Source organism: Amblyraja radiata, chromosome 24 (assembly GCF_010909765.2).
Source record: "Amblyraja radiata isolate CabotCenter1 chromosome 24, sAmbRad1.1.pri, whole genome shotgun sequence".
In the NCBI taxonomy this organism is placed as follows: domain Eukaryota; kingdom Metazoa; phylum Chordata; class Chondrichthyes; order Rajiformes; family Rajidae; genus Amblyraja; species Amblyraja radiata.
This window is the reverse complement of record NC_045979.1, coordinates 219,062-240,874: the sequence shown is the minus strand read 5'-3', so window position 1 is coordinate 240,874 and position 21,813 is coordinate 219,062. Positions and strand designations below refer to the sequence as shown.

The window sequence follows — 21,813 nt, the reverse complement described above, 5'->3', positions numbered from 1 at the left end:
TTACATCCCAGCTTCTATACTCATATAGAGCTGTTGCTTTGTTAAATACGGATCAAAAAATATTAGCGAAAATACTAGCTAGAAGACTAAGTCAATATGTCAGTAAATTAATAAATAAGGATCAAACGGGATTTATACCTAAGAGACATTCATTTAATAACATGAGACGTCTGTTTAACATAATGCACTCTCACAAACCTCAAGAACAAGAGTTATCTATCATTTCATTGGACGCAGAAAAAGCGTTTGATCAAGTAGAATGGGATTATATGATTAAAGTATTCCAAAAATTTCAAATGGGAGAGAGCTTCATCGCATGGATAAAATTATTATATAACAAACCCACGGCTAGAATATTAACTAATAATATACTATCTACGAAATTCCAATTATCAAGGGGTAATAGACAAGGATGTTCATTATCACCGCTGTTATTCGCTCTGGTAATTGAACCTTTAGCTGAAAAAATTAGAACACACCCGGACATTTACGGTTATAATACAAAATATTCAAATAACAAAATATCCTTATACGCAGACGATGTACTACTGTATATCACAACACCCCAAATCAGTATACCAAACATATTAAACCTAATTGAGGACTTCGGATCTTTCTCAGGATACAGAATAAACTGGAACAAAAGTGAAATTATGTCGATAAAACCGAAAGACTGAACACATCTTTTGAAATTCCCCTTTAACATAGCCACAGAAAATTTTTAATATTTAGGAATTGAAATCACTAGAAATTATCACGGTATGTTTAATGCCAATTATAGCCCCTTACTTAAGAAATTAAATAATCTAATTAAATTCTGGAAAACGCTTCCGATCTCTTTAATAGGTCGAATAAATGCTATAAAAATGATCTTTTTACCACAAATCCTATATTTATTTCAATCAATTCCAATATATCTTTTTTCAAAAAATTAGACTCAGACATTACAAACTTTATATGGGATTATAAACCCCACAGAATACAAAGAGCACACCTTAGTAAACCAAAAGAGATGGGTGCGCTAGCGTCCCTAACTTTATGTACTATAATTGGGCAGTAAATATTAAAAATATGATTCACCTGCTGGACAACTCTGCCCAACAGGTGGATTGGATTGTAATGGAGAGAGAGGACTGCGCTCCGTGTAATACAGGAGCGACTCTCCTCTCACCAACGAATTTGAATAACAAAAATTATAATAAAAATCCAATGATACATAGTACAATTAGAACTTGGAAACAAATAAAACAGAACTTAAAATTAAGAAATCTATCTCTGCTAATGCCAATAGTCAATAACCCTTCGTTTAAACCCTCAATTATAGATAAATCATTTACACAATGGGAAAGAACGGGAATCAAAACGCTCGGAGACTTGTATGAATTAGGAAAATTATTATCATTTCAACAATTACAACTGAAATATAATTTGAAAAATAAATAATATTTCAAATATCTTCAAATTCGTGATTATCTGAAAAAATACACAAAATACTATCATAATATGCCCCCAGACATTGGATGAAGCCATGAAGATAAAGGCTGAATCAGCAAATCTAATATCATACTTATATAATATTATTTTGTATATAGAAATACCTACAACCGATAATATTAGAAGAGACTGGGAACAAGAACTAGCTATAAAAATTTCAAAAGAGAGCTGGGATAAACACTTACTATATGTGCATAAATGCTCGATCAACGTACGACATATTCTAATCCAATATAAAACATTACATAGACTATATTATTCAAAAACTAAAATAAATAAACTTTTCCCCAATGTCTCACCCATTTGTGATAAATGTCAGTCACAAGAAGCTAACATAGCGCACTCTTTTGTTTTCTGTATAAAAATTCAAAAATTCTGGAACGAAATATTTGAAATCTTCACAAAATTATTTAAAACAAAACTGCTACCAAAAGCAGAATGGATCATTTTTTGAATATCGGAAGGTAACCCAGAATTAAATATGTTTCAAAAGAACTTACTTAATTATGGGCTAATAATGGGGAAAAAAGCTTATTCTCAAATTTTGGAAAAATGCTCCAATACCAACAATAAAAATGTGGATTTCAAACATGTTCGAAACACTACACTTGGAAGAGATGAGACTCCTCCTAGCAGGTAAAGCAGATCACTTCCAAAAGACGTGGTCTGCATTTATGGAACTATTACAAGCATAAGGTGCAATAGTAAGTTAAAACATAAAGGGTACCAGGATCTGGTAACGGGGGGTATAAAATAATGTTTTAATAAAAAATACGGTTGGTATATCCTTTTTTGCGGAGTTTGGTGTTATAATAGAGCGATTGATTTTCCTTTCTTCTTTTTTTTTCTTTCTAGGGTCTTATTTCCTTTCTTTACTTCCTTCCATTAGAGAGTCAGAGTGGCCAACTATCTGCAGAGCCAAAAGAGATGGGGGAGATATTGAACAGTTTATTTTCTTCGGTATTCACCAAGGAGAAGAATATTGAATTATGTGAGGTAAGGGAAACAAGTAGAAACAAGTAGAGTAGCTATGGAAACTATGAGGATCAAAGAAGAGGAAGTACTGACACTTTTGAGAAATATAAAAGTGGATAAGTCTCCAGGGCCGGACAGGATATTCCCTAGGACATTGAGGGAAGTTAGTGTAGAAATAGCAGGGGCTATGGCAGAAATATTTCAAATGTCATTAGAAACGGGAATAGTGCCGGAGGATTGGCGTACTGCGCATGTTGTTCCATTGTTTAAAAAGGGGTCTAAGAGTAAACCTAGCAATTATAGACCTGTTAGTTTGACGTCAGTGGTGGGCAAATTAATGGAAAGAATACTTAGAGATAATATATATAAGCATCTGGATAAACAGGGTCTGATTAGGAACAGTCAACATGGATTTGTGCCTGGAAGGTCATGTTTAACTAATCTTCTTGAATTTTTTGAAGATGTTACTCGGGAAATTGATGAGGGTAAAGCAGTGGATGTTGTGTATATGGACTTCAGTAAGGCCTTTGACAAGGTTCCTCATGGAAGGTTGGTTAAGAAGGTTCAATGGTTGGGTATTAATGGTGGAGTAGCAAGATGGATTCAACAGTGGCTGAATGGGAGATGCCAGAGAGTAATGGTGGATGGTTGTTTGTCAGGTTGGAGGCCAGTGACGAGTGGGGTGCCACAGGGATCTGTGTTGGGTCCACTGTTGTTTGTCATGTACATCAATGATCTGGACGATGGTGTGGTAAATTGGATTAGTAAGTATGCAGATGATACTAAGATAGGTGGGGTTGCGGGTAATGAAGTCGAGTTTCAAAGTCTACAGAGAGATTTATGCCAGTTGGAAGAGTGGGCTGAAAGATGGCAGATGGAGTTTAATGCTGATAAGTGTGAGGTGCTACATCTTGGCAGGACAAATCAAAATAGGACGTACATGGTAAATGGTAGGGAATTGAAGAATGTAGGTGAACAGAGGGATCTGGGAATAACTGTGCACAGTTCCATGAAAGTGGAATCTCATGTAGATAGGGTGGTAAAGAAAGCTTTTGGTGTGCTGGCCTTTATAAATCAGAGCATTGAGTATAGAAGTTGGGATGTAATGTTAAAATTGTACAAGGCATTGGTGAGGCCAATTCTGGAGTATGGTGTACAATTTTGGTCGCCTAATTATAGGAAGGATGTCAACAAAATAGAGAGAGTACAGAGGAGATTTACTAGAATGTTGCCTGGGTTTCAGCAACTAAGTTACAGAGAAAGGTTGAACAAGTTAGGGCTTTATTCTTTGGAGCGCAGAAGGTTAAGGGGGGACTTGATAGAGGTTTTTTAAATGATGAGAGGGATAGACAGAGTTGACGTGGAAAAGCTTTTCCCACTGAGAGTAGGGAAGATTCAAACAAGGGGACATGACTTGAGAATTAAGGGACTGAAGTTTAGGGGTAACATGAGGGGGAACTTCTTTACTCAGAGAGTGGTAGCTGTGTGGAATGAGCTTCCAGTGAAGGTGGTGGAGGCAGGTTCGTTTTTATCATTTAAAAATAAATTGGATAGTTATATGGATGGGAAAGGAATGGAGGGTTATGGTCTGAGCGCAGGTATATGGGACTAGGGGAGATTATGTGTTCGGCACGGACTAGAGGGGTCGAGATGGCCTGTTTCCGTGCTGTAATTGTTATATGGTTATATGGTTATATGGTTTCTCTAATTCCTTCCCGAAGGGGGCTTTCTTCTCCCAACACTTTCCTGCACCTTCACGATTCTTGCTTACTTTCCTTACTTCTTTTATTTCTATCTTTTTTAAAGCTAAAAAAATGAAGTGGTACAACATAATGTAATAAGATATATGTGATGTATTAATGTAATTTACTGTGCTGCTAATAAAAAAAAGAAATTAAAAAAAAAGAAAATAGGTGCAGATTTAGGCCCTTCGGCCCTTCGAGACAAGCACCGCAATTGAATATGATCATGGCTGTTCATCCAAAATAAGTTCCCATTACCGTCTTTTCCCCCATATCCCTTGATTCACTTCGCAATAAGAGCTAAATCTAACTCTCTCTTGAAAACTCTCTCTTGCGGTGGAAGAAGAATTTTGCAGATAGTGTTCACTACTCCCTAATTTACCTTGCATTTCCGCTGACTAGTCTGAAGGAAGGTCTCGACTCGAAACGTCACCCATTCCTTCTCTCCAGAGATGTTGCCTGTCTCGCTGAGTTTCTCCAGCTTTTTGTGTCTACCTTTCCTAAGTTCAAATACAGTTTTGTATGGGGAGACATCGGGATGTTGGAGTATGTTACTTAATAGGGGCGAGGCAGTTTACCGCTCAAGGATAAAGGAGGGAATATATGTTTTGAGCCGGAGAACGTATATGAGCAAACTCGCCGAAGGTAGGCTCATGGAGAGCAGGGAGTAGAAAATACGAATATGTAAGGACAGTTTCAGATCGAGCAGGCGTTAATGCTTAGGGTCTTCAAAAGCATTATACTCCCCAGTGCCTAATAGTACCTATCTCAGGTTATTGAAGAAACAACACGGGGCATTGCGGGGACATTAAGAACGAGTCTTGGTTCTGTTCAGGCCACAAGTGAGGTCCCAGCGGACTGGATAATTATCATTGGGCTTCTATTGTTTAAGAAGGAAAGTAAAAAGGAATCCAGGGAACCATAGGACAATGAATCCGAACTCAGGGCTAGTGAAACCGCAGGAGAGATTTCCTGGAGATAGAATTTACTATCATATGGGAGAGAATTGGGTAATTAGGCACTGGGAGCTCAAGTGTGTAAGGGAATGTCGTGCGTCTACTGAATTAGAGCAAGGCAGATGTTTCATGTCACTTATGGAGCTTAGGAGGGTAGACAATCAGAACTGAGGTTTTGAGGAGCTGATAAAGCAGGTAGATGAAATTAGGCCAGTAGATGTTGTACATGTGGTCTTTGGTAAGGATGTTGATGAGCTGTCTACGATACCACCTACTTGGTGTCATCTGCAAACATTCTAATAAGGTCTTGTCATTCATATTCAAATCGACGGTATAAAATACAATGGGTGCAGCACTTGACCCCTATGCGACACGCGTCCTCAGAGACATCCAGTCCAAAAAGTAGACTTACACCACTACCCCCTGCTTTCTTCCATGAAGTCAATTCTCTATTACATTATCTAGCTATCATTGCATACCAGCTGACCTGGGCCGGCCTTAAGCCGATTGGACCGATTGCTCCCAATTGGGCCCCGCGAGTAAGGGGGCCCTGCGCCAGAGAAATCTACTCTTGGCTAGGGTAGATCTACCCCGGGTGGAGGGATGGAAAGAGAGTAGAGGGGTGGAGGGGGAAGAAAGGGGTAAACAGGGAGGGGGTGTGAGGGGGAATGGAGAAGGGGAGTGGGGGAGGTGGGTCGTTCGCTCACGGCAGCGCTCCCGCCCCTTCCAGGCGCCGTGCTTCACCCCTCTCTCTCCCCGGGTAGACACGGTGAACAATACACGGAGGGCCGGGCCGGGAGTTGGAGCAACGTTTACAAACCTCAGCTCACATCCGTCCGCCGAGACCCCGGCATCCGTTCCCGCCGCCGGCCCTCTCCCTCCCTTCTCTCCTTCGCTCCCTCCATCCCTCCCTCCTTTACTTCCCTCCCTTCTTCCTCTCTCGTTTCCCTTCTCTCATTCGCTCCATCCCTTCTTTCTCTCCTTCCCTCCTTTCTGTAATTCCCTCCCTCTCTTCTGTCCTTCCTCCCTTCCCTCCCTCCCTCCTCTCCTTCCCCCCCACACACATAACACACAGACAACTAACACGCACACATCACGCACAGACAACTAACACACACAACACAGTTGGCGGCGCGACTCTGTGTTGCAGCGGTCTGTCCTTTAAAAAAAAAATGTTGTCTGGTTAAATGTAGTTGTTTGTGTTTTTTAATCGTGTTTTTAACTGTGTATAAGTGGAGGGCGGGGGGGGAAGGGGGAAACTTCTTAAAAATCTCTTCCCTGTACGGGAGACCCGACCTTTTCCCTGTCGGGTCTCCGTTGTCGTTGAGGCCTAGCACCGTGGAGCGGCCTCCAGTCTGAACGGCCTGGGGGCTCCAGTCACGGAGCCTGCGGAGCTGCGGACTTACCATCGTGGGGCTGGCCGGCATCGGTGCGTGGGCCGTTAAATCGTTGCTGCGCCCGACTCTGGTGCTCGGATGCTCCAGCAACGCAGCTTCTGTGGACTGTCGGGACTTCGGGAGCTCGCAGGTCCGGGTGGAGGCCGCTACCCGGAGCTCCCGCAACACGACTTCTCCAGCCCGTGTCGCGGGGTTGGAACGACCCGGAGCGGGGCCGTACATCGCCCGGCGCGGCTTCATGGCCGTGGGACATTGCAACGCCCGCCAGGGGCTCCAACTTTGTGACATTTAGATCGGGAGCGGGGCCGTACATCGCCCCGCGCGGCCTAAAATGGCCGTCGGACTCACCATCGCCCGCCTGGGGCTTCGACTTCGAGGGGAAAATGGAGAACAGGGGAGAGAAAAGACTTTGCCTTCCATCACAGTGGGTTCACTATGATGGATGTTTCTGTAAATTGAATTGTGTGTATGTCTGTAGGAAATTGTCTTTGTTTGTATGGCTGTGGAAACAGACTTTCGTTTGAGTCTCACTGAGGTTCAAATGACATGTAATAAATATTGTATATTGTATTGTAAGTTAGGATGGGGTAGAAGCCCAAATGGTAGGATGGGGATGAAGCCCAAAATTTAATGCCTGGACTGGTTTTTCACCAATGGTTATAGGGAGGTTTCACGGCAGTCGGGTCACGACCCATGACCCGTACTGTTGCTATGCTACACTAAGTGGAGTACACGCGAGGAACTGCAGGTAGGCGCTTACCATTGTTTCCAGCATAGCGGGCCGTTAGAACCCGCCGAAAATGTCAATTTTTGTGCTATAAATAATTATGGAAATCGGGATAAGCGTGTGAGACATTTAGCCTACTTCAGAATTCCAAAAGTGAGGAGAAATGACGGTAGATAGAAGTGACAACTGAAGGGACAACAACAGCCAGAGTCCTTAGCGAACATTGGCCGTTTGCTCACTGAATTTCATCAACTGAATCATTATTTGTGTTTTTTTAATGATTCCTTTGGCATCTAAAAAGTTTCAGAAGTGATAAATCTGGCTATAATTTTTACATTCAAAATGAAAACGCATCTGAAGAAAATTTTACAGCCAAATTTATCACTTCTGAGACTTTTTAGATACCAAAGGAATCAAGTAAAAACACAAATAATGCCTTACTGTTGATGAAATGCAGTGAGCAAACGCGATCATTCCCAATATTTTCAATTCCGATATTTGCACAGCCAATGTTTATCAAGAGCTTTAGCTGCTGTTGTCCCTTCAGCTCTTGGTTCTATTTAGCTACATTTCGCTTCACTTTTGGATTCTAAAGCTGGGGACATGTCTCTCACACTTACCCCGACTTCCACAATTTTTTTCAGCGCAGAAATGCAACATTTTGGCAGTTTTTAACAGGCAGGGAAGTACGCGTTTCTAGCATTAATAACATATACCGGAAGTTACGGATGTCCTCCTGATGGATTGAGCGGCTCCGTGCGTCAAGCCCCATGACCCGGTGACCTTACGTTCAACCCCCCTATTGGTTTTCCATTAAATTTTAATTAAATTACTTTTTTTTTCATTTCATAGTCACTAAAACAGTGGTATTGTAACTATGTACTTTTCAGAGGTGATCTACACATTTTGTTTGTTACTTGTAGGCTTTTATATTAAAATGTAGCTTAGATCTGTTTGGTCCATTCACTTTTTAAGCGCACATTTTCATTACTTTTCATTCTACCATAGAGATATAAAGTCTATAATAGACTTTAATTATATTTCTATGAATCTACAGACATTGGCTGGGAACCAAAATTGTTCCCAATTGGGCCACGCAACTGACCCAATCGTCCCGAGCAGCACACCATACGGAATCTAATCATAGGTCTAGCTGATGTCCACATGAACAAAATCCACAGCTTTGCCGTCATCAGTCCTTTTGGTTATGTTTTTAAAAAGCTCAATCAAACCGGAAGATACGATCGTCCATGTTGAAAACAACGCTGAATCACCCTATCAGCCTAATTCAGTCCAAATAATTTACATACCTTAGAGATCCTTCGGAACGCTCTTCCGTAATTTATTTACCACTGATGTCGAGATGACTGGCCTATAGTTCCAGGCATTTCCTCGCAATTCTTATTAAGTAAATGCACAACGCAAGTCAAACTCCAGTCGCCCCGCACCCCACCCGAGCCTACCCATGACACGTGATTCTCAGCAAGGGTTCAAGTCTTGTAAGATTGAAGGAGGAATAAAACAAGCGAAAATGAGCGGATAAAAAGAAGAAAGAGTGAATTAACAAAGAAATAAGAGTGAGCGTGGGGTAAATAGAGAAGTGAGAGACAAAAGAAAGAGGTAGACGGCGTTCCTAGTGAGCAATAGAGTAAGGAAATGCTCGGATAGCAATTGAGAGATGGATTAGAGAAAGCGGCAAGAGAAATAGAGCTAGAGGCACAATTAAACTATAATACGACAGAGCAGGAGAAAGAGCATGATATGTTTGGGAACGTGAGCAACATGCAATGAGAGTAAATGGAGAAAAGAGAAGATACATTGTGACGCGAAGGGCAATACAGTAAAATGAAACAGGTTGGTGATAGAAGATGAGAGAGACAGAGGAAACGGAAATAATGGAGAGAATGCAACAGTGAAAATGGAAATGGGGCCGGGGGGGGGGGGGGGGGGGGGACAGAATAGACCAAGAGAAATAAGTTTGAAGTTTAAGAGAAAGAAACGGTGGTGAGAATAATTAACAGAGCTGAGCAGAAAAGGTAACAAGGCAGGTAATTAGTGTGGAAGTCGGAGGGGAGAGAATGAAGAGGAACGGAGAGAAGGAGACGTGAGCAACGAATAAATGGCAGGGAAGTATTCGTGGGAATGAGAAGAGAGATGAAATAAAAATGATAAATGGGAAGGAGAAGAAGGAAGCATATGAGAGGAGCAAGAAAAGTCGGAGAAAGATTGGATTCAATTAAAAACGAATGTGATTACATTCAAAACTAGGAAATCTTTGAAAGAGAAAAATAAAGGGAATGCGCATAGAGATAAAAAAAATAAGAAGCATGAATGGAGATCATAAATAGAAATGAGAAAAAGGGAAAGACACAGCGAGTAGAGAATACGAACAGGAGAGAAAGGACATAGAGATGGAAGCTAGAGAGAAAAGGCGAAAGAATGAAAAAAGAGGAGCAAAAGAAAAAAAAAGAGATAAAGGGAAGACTGGGGACGAAATACGGGGAATATGGGTAAAATAATGAACAGCAGAGGAGACAAAACGAGAAGGAACAATAGTAGAGGGAAAGAAAGACATAAAAGACATATGTAAACAGAATGGATAAAGAAACATTTAAAGGGAAATGGTAAATTAAATGAAGTATGAAACGCAGGATAAAATTAAATTAAAAAAAGACAATATTGTGGCAGTGTGGAAACACTTATTGATTTACATCTGTCGCACATTAATAACACTTCGCTACTGAAATACCCACTCATGCAACACACACGGTCTCACAACCAGTTCTTACCCGACTGTTTGTGTTTTTGACTTGGAGTCAGTCAGTATCTTCGAAAGTATTTTTATTCCAGAATCTCCCAGGTTATTTCCTTCTAACCTGAACACACATAGAAAAATGCTGTGAAATAACTATAAAGGACTAATAGATCGGGTGATTGCACAGAAGATTAATAGAACATGACGTCTGGCGTTAACATAACAAATGTGGCTGTAAATTCAGTTCAATTAACATTACACTTATGAAGAATAGTTTTAAATGCTTTTCTCGAATACGTTTAATTGCATCTCCGTCGTACAGGATTCACTGGCCATCACAAATATACTCCGTAATGGTGGCAGAACCATGATCGCAGATGACCATGTAATAAACATTAGAAGTATTAGCGATAAAATTACATTTTAAACCACTCAGTGAATGCAAGGTCTTGTTCGTGAATTTGCGTTAGGAATAAGTCTGTCCCTAACCCCGATATAAATAGTTTGAAGCTAAATTGCAGGTAAACTGGTACCAATACAATACACTTCAATTTATTGTCATTTGGACCCCTTGAGGTCCAAACGAAATGTCGTTTCTGCAGCCATACATTACAAAACAAAAACACCCGAGACATAACACAGTTTACACAAACATCCATCACATCGCTGTGATGGAAGGCAAAAAAAACGTATCTCTCCACTGCACTCTCCCCCCCGATGTCCGAGTCAGAGTCAAAGTCAAAGCCCCCGGCTGGCGATGGCGATTGTCCCGCGGCCATTAAAGCCACGCCGGGTGATGCAAGGTCGCGCACCGGGTCTTGTTGTTGGAGCCCCCGGCGTGCGCACATAAAGTCCCGCGGCCATTCCAAGCCGCGCGGGGCGATGCTGTAAGGCCCCGCTCAGGTGCTCTTGAACCCCGCAACTCGGGCGGGAGAAGTCGCCGTTGCGGAAGCCCCGAAAAGCGGTCACCCAGCAGGGACCCGCGGGCTCCCGGTGCCGCCGTCCACCAAACCCGCAGTTGCAGCCTCCGAAGCTCCGGGGGTCGGGTCGCAGCAGCGTCCACCACAGCTCCACCCGCTCCGGACTCGGCCAGCCCCGTGACAGTGAGTAGTCGGCAGCTCCGCAGCTGGAACCCCAGGTCGTTCCTGTTGGAGGCCGCTCCACGTTGCAGCCCCAACGACAACGGAGACCCGACAAAGAAAAGGTCGGGTCTCCCGTGCAGGGGAAAGATTTTAAAGTTACCCCCTCCCCCCACCCCCACACACACATACCCCAACAAAAAAAATAACAAAAACTACATAAAAACGAGACAAAAAATCATAAAACACAGACGGACTGCAGAGGCCGCTGCTGACGAGAGTCGCGCCGCCCACCGAACCATAGAAGTAATTTCGATCGATATGTTAGTATTGGATCTCAATTGCCATTAAATGCGTTATTCATAGAAAGCAAATAGAAAATAGTGAATAGCACGTGCTGTGTTTAACTGTGACTGCATTTGCCTTAATTAGTGTGTGTTTATTTGTGAATGCTTCCTTTTCGTGAGAAATAAAACGCCTTCCCCATTAAGAATTGTAGAAACCACTAACTAGAATCAGTACACGGAGAATACTGCCAAATTCGGTACCCTAGTTTATTTGTAGTGCAGTGTTTCACAGGCAAAATAAATAAAGAAACAGTGACATTATGAAAGTTTTGCTGTAGATTTCGATAATAATGAAATAAAGAAATAAAAATTCACCTCAAGACTTGGCACTTGTGTAGTAACGCCTCAAGACGCAGCATCCCTTCGTATTGAATGCAGCAATTGCGAAGGTCAAGCTCGTTTATTGTGCGACAGTCCAATGGCGTGCGAAAGGACTGCACAGTCAATTGGTGTGAGTGATAATGCCTTCTTTGCATCCGCATCTCCAAATGTAAGTCTTGGTACTGATCCCAAGGGAGGTTCTGCTGCAGTTGTACAGGGTCTTGGTGAGACCACACCTGGAGTATTGCGTACAGTTTTGGTCTCCAAATCTGAGGAAGGAAATTATTGCCATAGAGGGAGTGCAGAGAAGGTTCACCAGACTGATTCCTGGGATATCAGGACGTTCTTATGAAGAAAGACTGGATCGACTTGGATTGTACTCGCTATAATTTTGGAGATTGAGGGGGGATCTTATAGAAACTTACAAAATTCTTAAGGGATTGGACAGGCTAGATGCAGGAAGATTGTTCCCGATGTTGGGGAAGTCCAGGACAAGGGGTCACATCTTAAGTATAGAGAGGAAATCCTTTAGAACCGAGATGAGAAAAACATTTTTCACGCAGAGAGTAGTGAATCTCTAGAACTCTCTGCCACCGAAGGTAGTTGAGGCCAGTTCATTGGCTATATTTAAGAGTGAGTTAGATGTGGCCCTTGTGGCTAAAGGGATCAGGGGGTATGGAGAGAAGGCAGGTACGGGATACTGAGTTGGATGATCAGCCATGATCATATTGAATGGCGGTGCAGGCTCGAAGGGCCGAATAGCCTACTCCTGCACCTATTTTTTATGTTTCTATATAGCAACATTTTTATAATGGTTTTGTTCTCCAATTGATACATGCCCACACATCTTATTCTATGCTTTCTTTTCATATCTCTGTCTCCTTCACTTGCTTTATTCTATTCCATCCTGCCGTTCCCGATTAGGCGGATCCCTCTGCAGGTCCTTTCACATTCACCACTAACGCTTAATTTCACGTCTAACCGCTACTGCCTTTTCTATTCTACTTTTCAGTCATTTCTGCTTGTTTCTTCCGAAAATACCATTCACATCTGTACAAACCCTCTCAGCACGTTGCACACCGCTTATCTAGCTTCACCAAGTCCCTTCCTTCCTCGCTCTCTGCATTTCTCCTGCCTAATCTGTCCTCTAACCATTCTCTCATCACAATCCATACCAACTTCTAACCTCTCGCCTGCCCCTGTACTGTGTGAGATCCCACTCTGCTGCCAATCTATTTTTAATAAAGTCTCGTTATTTAGTGATTTGGCTACAGTAGTAACGGCGGACAAGTTGTGTCTCTAGCTGGATGTGGGAGGTCAGGGACACTGTTTGTGCCTCTGACCACTACACCTCCTACTGTGGAAATTGTGTCCAGGTGCACCTCCGGAAGGACCACGTTAGGGAACTGGAACAGCAGCTGGATTACCTCGGTATCATCCGGGAAAACGAGATTTTTCTGGACGGACCTACATTAAGGGCGTCACACCGAGGGTACAGGAAGAACGACGGTAGGTGATGACGGGGAAGGGAATTAAACGTTTACTGCAGGAAACCCATGTGGCTCGACCTCTTGAAAACAGGTACACCCTAGGATCTGCCGCGCTGGATCAAACGTTGAGTACCAGCGACTTCAACCCAGGCACCGAGCATCTACAGGGAAGAGCGACGTCAGGCGGCGTCATTGTGGTGGGCGACTCGATAGTTATAGGTGCGGACAGAAGATCTGCTGCAGCAAGCGAGACGCCGGGATGGGATGCTGCCTCCCTGGTGCCTGGGTCCAGGACAGTAGACAATAGATGCAGAGGTAGGCCCTTCGGCCCTTCCAGCCAGCACCACCATTCAATGTGATCATGGCTGATCGTTCCCAATCAGTACCCCATTCCTGCCCTCCACCCTATTTTTAAGAGCCCTATGAATGAACGAATGAATAAATGAATACGTTTATTGTCATTGCACAATACCGTGCAACGAAATTCCATTACATCTCCACCGGTTAAAAAAAATACAAACACGACAACCATTAACACATATGTACACTTATTAGTAAAAAATAAATAGGTATTTTAAAAGAATTTAAAAGAATTTAAAAGAATTTGGCGGCATTTCTTGTAATTACATTTTGCTTTCCCAGCATTCTCTGTTGGAATTTAGCTCTTTTATCGCACATGGGTAGAAACTATTCTTTAGTCTACCGGTGCGAGCCTTCAGAGTCCTGAATCGCCTCCCAGAGGGTAGCAGAGTAAAAAGGTGGTTGGCAGGGTGGGATGTGTCCTGCTTGATATTTGTGGCCCGGCGCAAGCATCGGGCCCTATATATGTCATCCAAGGAGGGCAGTTGGGCGTTTGTAATGTTCTGCGCAGATTTTATAATTCCCTGCAACGCCCTCCTCTCAGCCACAGTACAGCTAGCAAACCACACCAGGATTCCATAGGAGAGGATACTCTCCACGGCGCATCGGTAGAAGGACAACAGCAGCGGCTATCCAGCTCTCTTTTGAAAGCATTCAGAGAAACTGCCTCCACCGCCCTCGAAACAGCTGCACCCCATCGTCAAGAGCGATGGGGGCAGCTGCGAGATGATGTGCATGTTGGCAGACACGATACAGGTCGGAAGAGGAAGGAGGTTTTGCAACATGAGTTTAGGGAATTAGGTAAAGGGCTGAAAAACAAAACATCCAGGATAATTATCCCTGGTTTCCTTCCAGTACCGCGAGGGAATGAGGGTAAGGGCAGAAAGATAGGTGAGATTAATGTGTGGCTGAAGAGTTGGTGCAGGGGGCAGGGATTTAGATTTCTCGACTATTGCGATTTGGGGCAGGGGTGACCAGTACAAAAGGATGGGGTTTCACCTTAACTGGGGGGTGGCAACATCCTGGAAGGCTGAGTTCGCTAGTGCTACACGAGTGGGTTTAAACTGGATTGGCACAGGGTGGTATACGGGACAGAGGCAGGTGAGAGGTTAGAAGTTGGTATGGAGGGTGTGAGGAAAAGGTTGGTGGAAGGAATAGTTAGGAGAATGACGTGGAGCGAGGAATAAAGGTTGGTTTAAACTGCACGTATTTTAGTACATGATGACTGACGGTTAAGGCAGATGAGGTTGGGGCATCGATAGGTACGTGCGAATGGGCCAAAAATCATATAAAATAAGTGCAGTAGTAGGTCATTCGGGCCTTCGGGCCAGCACCATCATTCAACATGATTAAGGCTGATCTATCAAAATCAGTTCTCTGTTCCTGTTTTCTCTATTGCCTTCAGTGCAGAGAATTGCACAGATTCGCAACTCTCTGTGTGAAAAAGTGTTCCCTCTTATCAGTCCTAAATTACCTACCTCTTATCCTTAAACTGTGATCTCTGGTTCCAACATCGGGAATATCTTTCCTGCATCTAGCCTGACCAATCCCTTAAGAATTTTACATGTTTCTGTCAGATCCCCTTATCCTACTATATTCTAGTGAGGAAAAGCAATAGTCGATCCATTCTTTCATTCTAAAAAACAGTCAAAGAGAGCCTGAAACACTTAACTCTTCCATCGGTAAGTAGTTCAAGTTCAAGTTCAAGTGAGTTTATTGTCATGTGTTCCTGTATAGGACAATGAAATTCTTGCTTTGCTTAAGCACACATAAAATAGTAGGCAGTAGTGTTCTCGGACCAGGAAAGATCTTCAGAGATGTGCACGCCCAGGAATTTGAAGTTCTTGACCCTTTCAACCATCGACCCGTTGATATAAATGGGGCTGTGGGTCCCCCTCCTACTCCTTCCAAAGTCCACAATCAGTTCCTTGGTTTTGCTGGTGTTGAGGGCCAGGTTATTGCGCTGGCACCATATGGACAGTTGCTCAATCTCCCTTCTATATTCTGACTCATCCCCATCAGTGATACGTCCCACAACAGTCAGCGAACTTGATGATGGAGTTCGCACTGTGGTTGGCTACGCAGTCATGGGTATAGAGTTAGTACAAGCAGGGGGCTGAGCACGCAGCCTTGAGGTGCTACCGTGCTGATTGTTATCGAGGCTGACACATTTCCACCAATACGAACAGACTGTGGTATGTGGATGAGGAAGTCGAGGATCCAGCTTTTGGAGGGATACGCAGAGACCCAGTTCTGCGACTTTGGTAACCAGTTTGGAGGGGATGATTGTGTTGAATGCCGAGCTGTAATCGATGAATAACAGCCTGACATATGAGTTTTTGTTGTCCAAGTGGTCCAGAGCAGAGTGGAGGGCCAGCGAGATCGCATCCACCATTGATCTGTTGTGGCGGTAAGCGAGCTGCAGTGGGTCCAGGTTTTTGTCGAGGTAGGAGTTGATTTGCTCCATGATCAGCCTCTCAAATCACTTCATCACCATCGGCGTTAATGCCACGGGTCAATAGTCATTGAGGCACGTCACCTTACTCTTCTTGGGCACCGGTATAATTGATGCCCTTTTAAAGCAGGTGGGGACCTCAGACCTCAGAAGTGAGAGGTTGAAAATGTCCGTTAAAAACTCCCGCCAGTTGGTCCGCACAGGTTTTTAGAACACGACCGGGTATTCCACATAACCATATAACCATATAACAATTACAGCACGGAAACAGGCCATCTCGGCCCTACAAGTCCGTGCCGAACAACTTTTTTTCCCTTAGTCCCACCTGCCTGCACTCATACCATAACCCTCCATTCCCTTCTCATCCATATGCCTATCCAATTTATTTTTAAATGATACCAACGAACCTGCCTCCACCACTTCCACTGGAAGCTCATTCCACACCGCTAGCACTCTCTGAGTAAAGAAGTTCCCCCTCATGTTACCCCTAAACTTCTGTCCCTTAATGCTGAAGTCATGTCCTCTTGTTTGAATCTTCCCTATTCTCAAAGAAAAAAGCTTGTCCACATCAACTCTGTCTATCCCTCTCATCATTTTAAAGACCTCTATCAAGTCCCTCCTTAACCTTCTGCGCTCCAGAGAATAAAGACTTAACTTATTCAACCTATCTCTGTAACTTAGTTGTTGTAACCCAGGCAACGTTCTAGTAAATCTCCCTGTACTCTCTCTATTTTGTTGACATCCTTCCTATAATTGGGCGACCAAAATTGTACACCATACTCCAGATTTGGTCTCACCAATGCCTTGTACAATTTTAACATTACATCCCAGCTTCTATACTCAGGACCATCCATCAGGACCAGGTGCTTTTCGGGGGTTCACCCCTCTGAAGGATTTCCTGACGTCGGCCTCTGTGACTGAGACTGAAATGCCATCACAGTGAATGGGGGATCGGGAAGGCACATCAGTATTCTCCCTGTCAAAGCGTGCGTAAAACGCATTGAGCTCGTCAGGGAGTGATGTTTCACCGACATTCGAGCTGCCTCCTGGTTTCGCCTTGTAGGAGGTGATTGCATTCAGGCCCCGCCACAGCTGCCGAACATCTGTCTCATCCTCCAGTTTCGTGCAGAAGTCCCTTTTGGCCTTTTTGATGGCCTTGCCAAGGTCGTATCTGGACTTCATGTAGGCCACTGTATGATCAGACATGAATGCCCTGTGTCTGGACTTTAAAAGAGTGCGGATCTCAAAGTTCATCCAAGGTTTCTGATTGGGAAACACTCGGAAGGTTTTTGTAGGGATGCAGTCCTCCACACATTTCTTTATGAAGTCTGTAACGACTGTGGCGTATTCGTTCAAGTCCGTTGCCGAGTCCTTGAACATTGCCCTGTCTACAGACTCCAAATCGTCCTGGAGTTGTTCTTCGCCCCCCCCCCCCCCCCCCCCCCCCCCCCCGACCAGCTCTGTGCTGTCCTCACTTCGGGGGAGAGCGCTCTTCAATTGCTGCCTGGAGGCAGGAAGAAGCAGCACCGCGGTATGGTCGGACTTACCGAAGTGAGGGCGAGGGATAAAACGATAGGCATTCTTGATGGTGGTGTAGCAGTGGTCAAGGGCATTAGGTCTCTGGTGCAGCAGGAGACATGTTGGTGGAAGTTGGGGAGTGATTTCTTGAGGTTCGCCTTATTGAAGTCCCCAGCAATGGTCGTAAATGCCTCGAGGTAAGACGTCTGGTATTTGTTGACCACGGCGTGCAGCTCCTCCAGTGCCAGACGGATGTCGGCCTGGGGTGGAATGTAGACCGCGGTCAGGATAACGGAGGTGAATTCTCTTGGGTGGTAGAAGGGACGGCACTTCACCGCCAGATGTTCGAGGTGTGGAGAGCAGGAGTTGGACAGGACTGCCACGTCGGAACACCACGCAGAGTTGACCATGAGGCAGACGCCCCCTCCTCTCCCTTTCCCAGATGCCAGGGTACGGTCCATACGGTGGATGGAGAACCCTTCAGGCTGGACCGCTGAGTCTGGGGAGCTGGGGGTGAGCCATGTCTCTGTGAAACAGAACACAAGGCATTCCCTCAGCTTCCTTTGATAAAGTAGTCTTGTCCTTAAGTCCTCCACTTTATTTTCAAGGGACTGTACATTAGCCAGTAGGATAGTAGGGAGAGGGGGCCGAAGTCCCCTGCGCTTCATTCTGACCTGGAGTCCTGCCCGTCGGCCACGTTTCTGGACACAATGGAGGCTTCCCCTTTGTTTCCAGGTACTGTACTTGCTGTACCAGCTGTTTCTGCGGACCTGCGCTGGAACGGGATTCCCTCACAGACGGCAGCTCCAGCTCCGTAACGAACGGGGGTTCCCTCAAAGTCGGCAGCTCCAGCTCCGTTGTTCCCGGGAGATCCAGCCCGTCGGCTCTGGGGGTCATCCTGGGGTCTCCAGGTACCGTACCTGGGATCCTCAGTCGGGTCGGACGTGGGAAAGTTTAAAGTCCGGGGTTCCCGCAGCTGCGGGGGCTCGCGAAATTGCGAGAGCCTTGAGGTGCTCAAGCAGCTTGTCCTAAACGGCACCGATTTCTGCCGTTTTTCTGATCCAGGTAAGTTGTTGGAAGTTGTAGTTGAGCCTTTTATTTTCCGGAGCTCCGCAAAAGTCGCCGCAGGCAAGCGCCATCTTGCATCTTGCCTTAAAATGTCTTAAAAGTATGTTTTAATGTGTCTTCACATGTTTTGTGTGGGGTGTGAGGGTTGGGGGGAAATAGGGGGTGATCGGGTGAAACCTTTTTCAGCAACTAACCTCGACGGAAATGTGATGTTTCTCCCTGTCGCATCTTCGTCCCCCCTGCGACATAACAACGTGGAATGGTCTGGCCTTTCCTGGAGACCGGCCCGGAGCTTCAAGCTGTGGGCGCGGCCCGGACTTATCATATAACCATATAACCATATAACAATTACAGCACGGAAACAGGCCATCTCGACCCTTCTAGTCCGTGCCGAACACATAATCTCCCCTAGTCCCATATACCTGCGCTCAGACCATAACCCTCCATTCCTTTCCCATCCATATAACTATCCAATTTATTTTTAAATGATAAAAACGAACCTGCCTCCACCACCTTCACTGGAAGCTCATTCCACACAGCTACCACTCTCTGAGTAAAGAAGTTCCCCCTCATGTTACCCCTAAACTTCAGTCCCTTAATTCTCAAGTCATGTCCCCTTGTTTGAATCTTCCCTACTCTCAGTGGGAAAAGCTTTTCCACGTCAACTCTGTCTATCCCTCTCATCATTTTAAAAACCTCTATCAAGTCCCCCCTTAACCTTCTGCGCTCCAAAGAATAAAGCCCTAACTTGTTTAACCTTTCTCTGTAACTTAGTTGCTGAAACCCAGGCAACATTCTAGTAAATCTCCTCTGTACTCTCTCTATTTTGTTGACATCCTTCCTATAATTAGGCGACCAAAATTGTACACCATACTCCAGAATTGGCCTCACCAATGCCTTGTACAATTTTAACATTACATTCAAACTTCTATACTCAATGCTCTGATTTATAAAGGCCAGCACACCAAAACCGTTCTTTACCACCCTATCTACATGAGATTCCACTTTCAGGGAACTGTGCACAGTTATTCCCAGATCCCTCTGTTCACCTACATTCTTCAATTCCCTACCATTTACCATGTACGTCCTATTTTGATTTGTCCTGCCAAGATGTAGCACCTCACACTTATCAGCATTAAACTCCATCTGCCATCTTTCAGCCCACTCTTCCAACTGGCATAAATCTCTCTGTAGACTTTGAAACTCTACTTCATTACCCGCAACCCCACCTATCTTAGTATCATCTGCATACTTACTAATCCAATTTACCACGCCATCGTCCAGATCATTGATGTACATGACAAACAACAGTGGACCCAACACAGATCCCTGTGGCACCCCACTCGTCACTGGCCTCCAACCTGACAATCATCGCGGACACTGCGATCCTTTGCAGAGGAACGCCAGTGAAGGGGCTCCGACCGTTTGGCCTGTGCACTATAGCACCATGAAGCCGCGGTCTACGGTAAGAAGAGGCCGACTCGGGAGTTCCATGCAGCGGAGTGTTCCGATCCATCCCGACGCCGTAGATTCTATCATCCCGACGCGAGGGCTTGGACATCGGACCGTCGGCAGCTGTACTGCGGGGAGTTCAAAGGCTTCCTAATCTTGTGACTTATTGCAGTGACTGCAAGGAAGTTATCGGATTCAGAGAAGGGAATATGTTCTGTGAGTGTGTCTTATTCTTAATTAGTGAATGGTCTAATGACGTAATGGCAGGCAAGTTGTTACAATGTATCTCTTGCAGGATGTGGGAAGTCGGGAACACTGCCGGTGCTTCTGACAACTTCACCTGCGGAAATTGTGTCCAGGTGCAGATCCTGAAGGACGGTATTAGGGAACTGGAGCAGCAGCTCAATTACCTCAGGACCATGCGGGTAAATGAGATTTTCCTAGACGGGACCGAAAATACAGTAGACACAAAATGCTGGAGTAACTCAGCGGGCCAGGCAGCATCTCTGGAGAGAAGGAATAGGTGAAGATTCGGGTCGACAACCTTCTTCAGACTTTGAAGAAGGGTTTCGCCCGAAAATAGGACTATGCGCTGTCCACGGGCACCCTGGGGGGTTTCCGGGACCGCTGGGCACCGCGGGGGGTTGAATGCATCCTTGACAAGGTGTGTAACATAGTTGTATGATCGTTTGTCGTGTATTATGGTGGTGGGTTCTGTTATGTTTTTTACTGTACTGTATATTATTTTAATATTTGAATAAATATTTTTGATTAAATTTTTTTTTTTTTTAATTAAAAATAAATAAATAAATAAGTAGGATGAGGAAGGTTCTACAACACGATGTTAGGCAATTACGTAAGAGGCGGAAAAGCAGGACCTCCAGTATAGTTATCTCAGGTTTGCGACTGAAGGCAAAAACAGTATGATTGGCAAAATCAATGTGTGGCTGATGAGTTGGTGGAGGGTGCAGGGATTTAGATATCTAGACTATTGGAATCTCTTCTGGGCCAAGGGTGACCTGTACCAAAAGGACGGTTTGCACCTTGACTACAGGGGTACTAATGTCCTGGTGGGCATGTGTGCTAATGCTACACTGGAGGATTTAGACTAGATTGGCAGAGGGATGGGATCTCCTACAGGACAGAGGCAGGTGAGAGGTTCGTATCCAGGGTGGTGAGGGAATTGTTATTGAACATAATGTGCCGGTGAAAGGCGGAGTGCGGGAAAGGGTTAATTTAAACTGCACGTATTTTATTGAAAGGGGCCTGAAGGGTAAAGTAGATGAGCCTAGGATATGGATAGGTAGGAGCGACGGCGACATTGCAGCCATTACTGAACATGATTAGGGGAGGGGGCGGGACTGGTAGCTCAATGTTCCGTGGTACAGAAGCTTCAGGAGAGACAGGCGTGAGGGAAAAAGAGGAGGGGGTTGCATTGTTGGTTAAATACGATATCACGGCATTGGTCAGAGGTGACATGACGGACGGTTCGAGTAGTGAGGCGATACGTGTGGATCTGAGGAAAAAGAAAGGAATGATCATCTTGTTGTGGGTGTACTACAGACCCCCAATAGTCAACGCGAATTAGAGCAAATATGCCAGTAGATTTCAGACAAGTATATCTATAACTAAGGTTGTTGTAAGAAACATAGAAACGTAGAAAATAGGTGCAGGAGG

General features: G+C 44.6%; 1 protein-coding gene across 1 annotated transcript in view; it reads right to left on the bottom strand.

The window, feature by feature from the left end:
• Nucleotides 1–20,245, bottom strand: part of LOC116986553 (ribonuclease inhibitor-like) — a 30,045-nt gene extending 9,800 nt beyond the window's left edge. The window contains exons 1-4 of the mRNA XM_033042151.1: nucleotides 20,046–20,245; nucleotides 13,152–13,260; nucleotides 11,788–11,906; nucleotides 10,081–10,167 (exon numbers count right to left, since the gene is read on the bottom strand). Of these exons, the coding sequence (XP_032898042.1) occupies nucleotides 10,081–10,167; nucleotides 11,788–11,906; nucleotides 13,152–13,260; nucleotides 20,046–20,245 (515 nt within the window). The remainder of the gene's footprint in view (nucleotides 1–10,080; nucleotides 10,168–11,787; nucleotides 11,907–13,151; nucleotides 13,261–20,045) is intronic.
• Nucleotides 20,246–21,813: the final 1,568 nt, after the last annotated feature.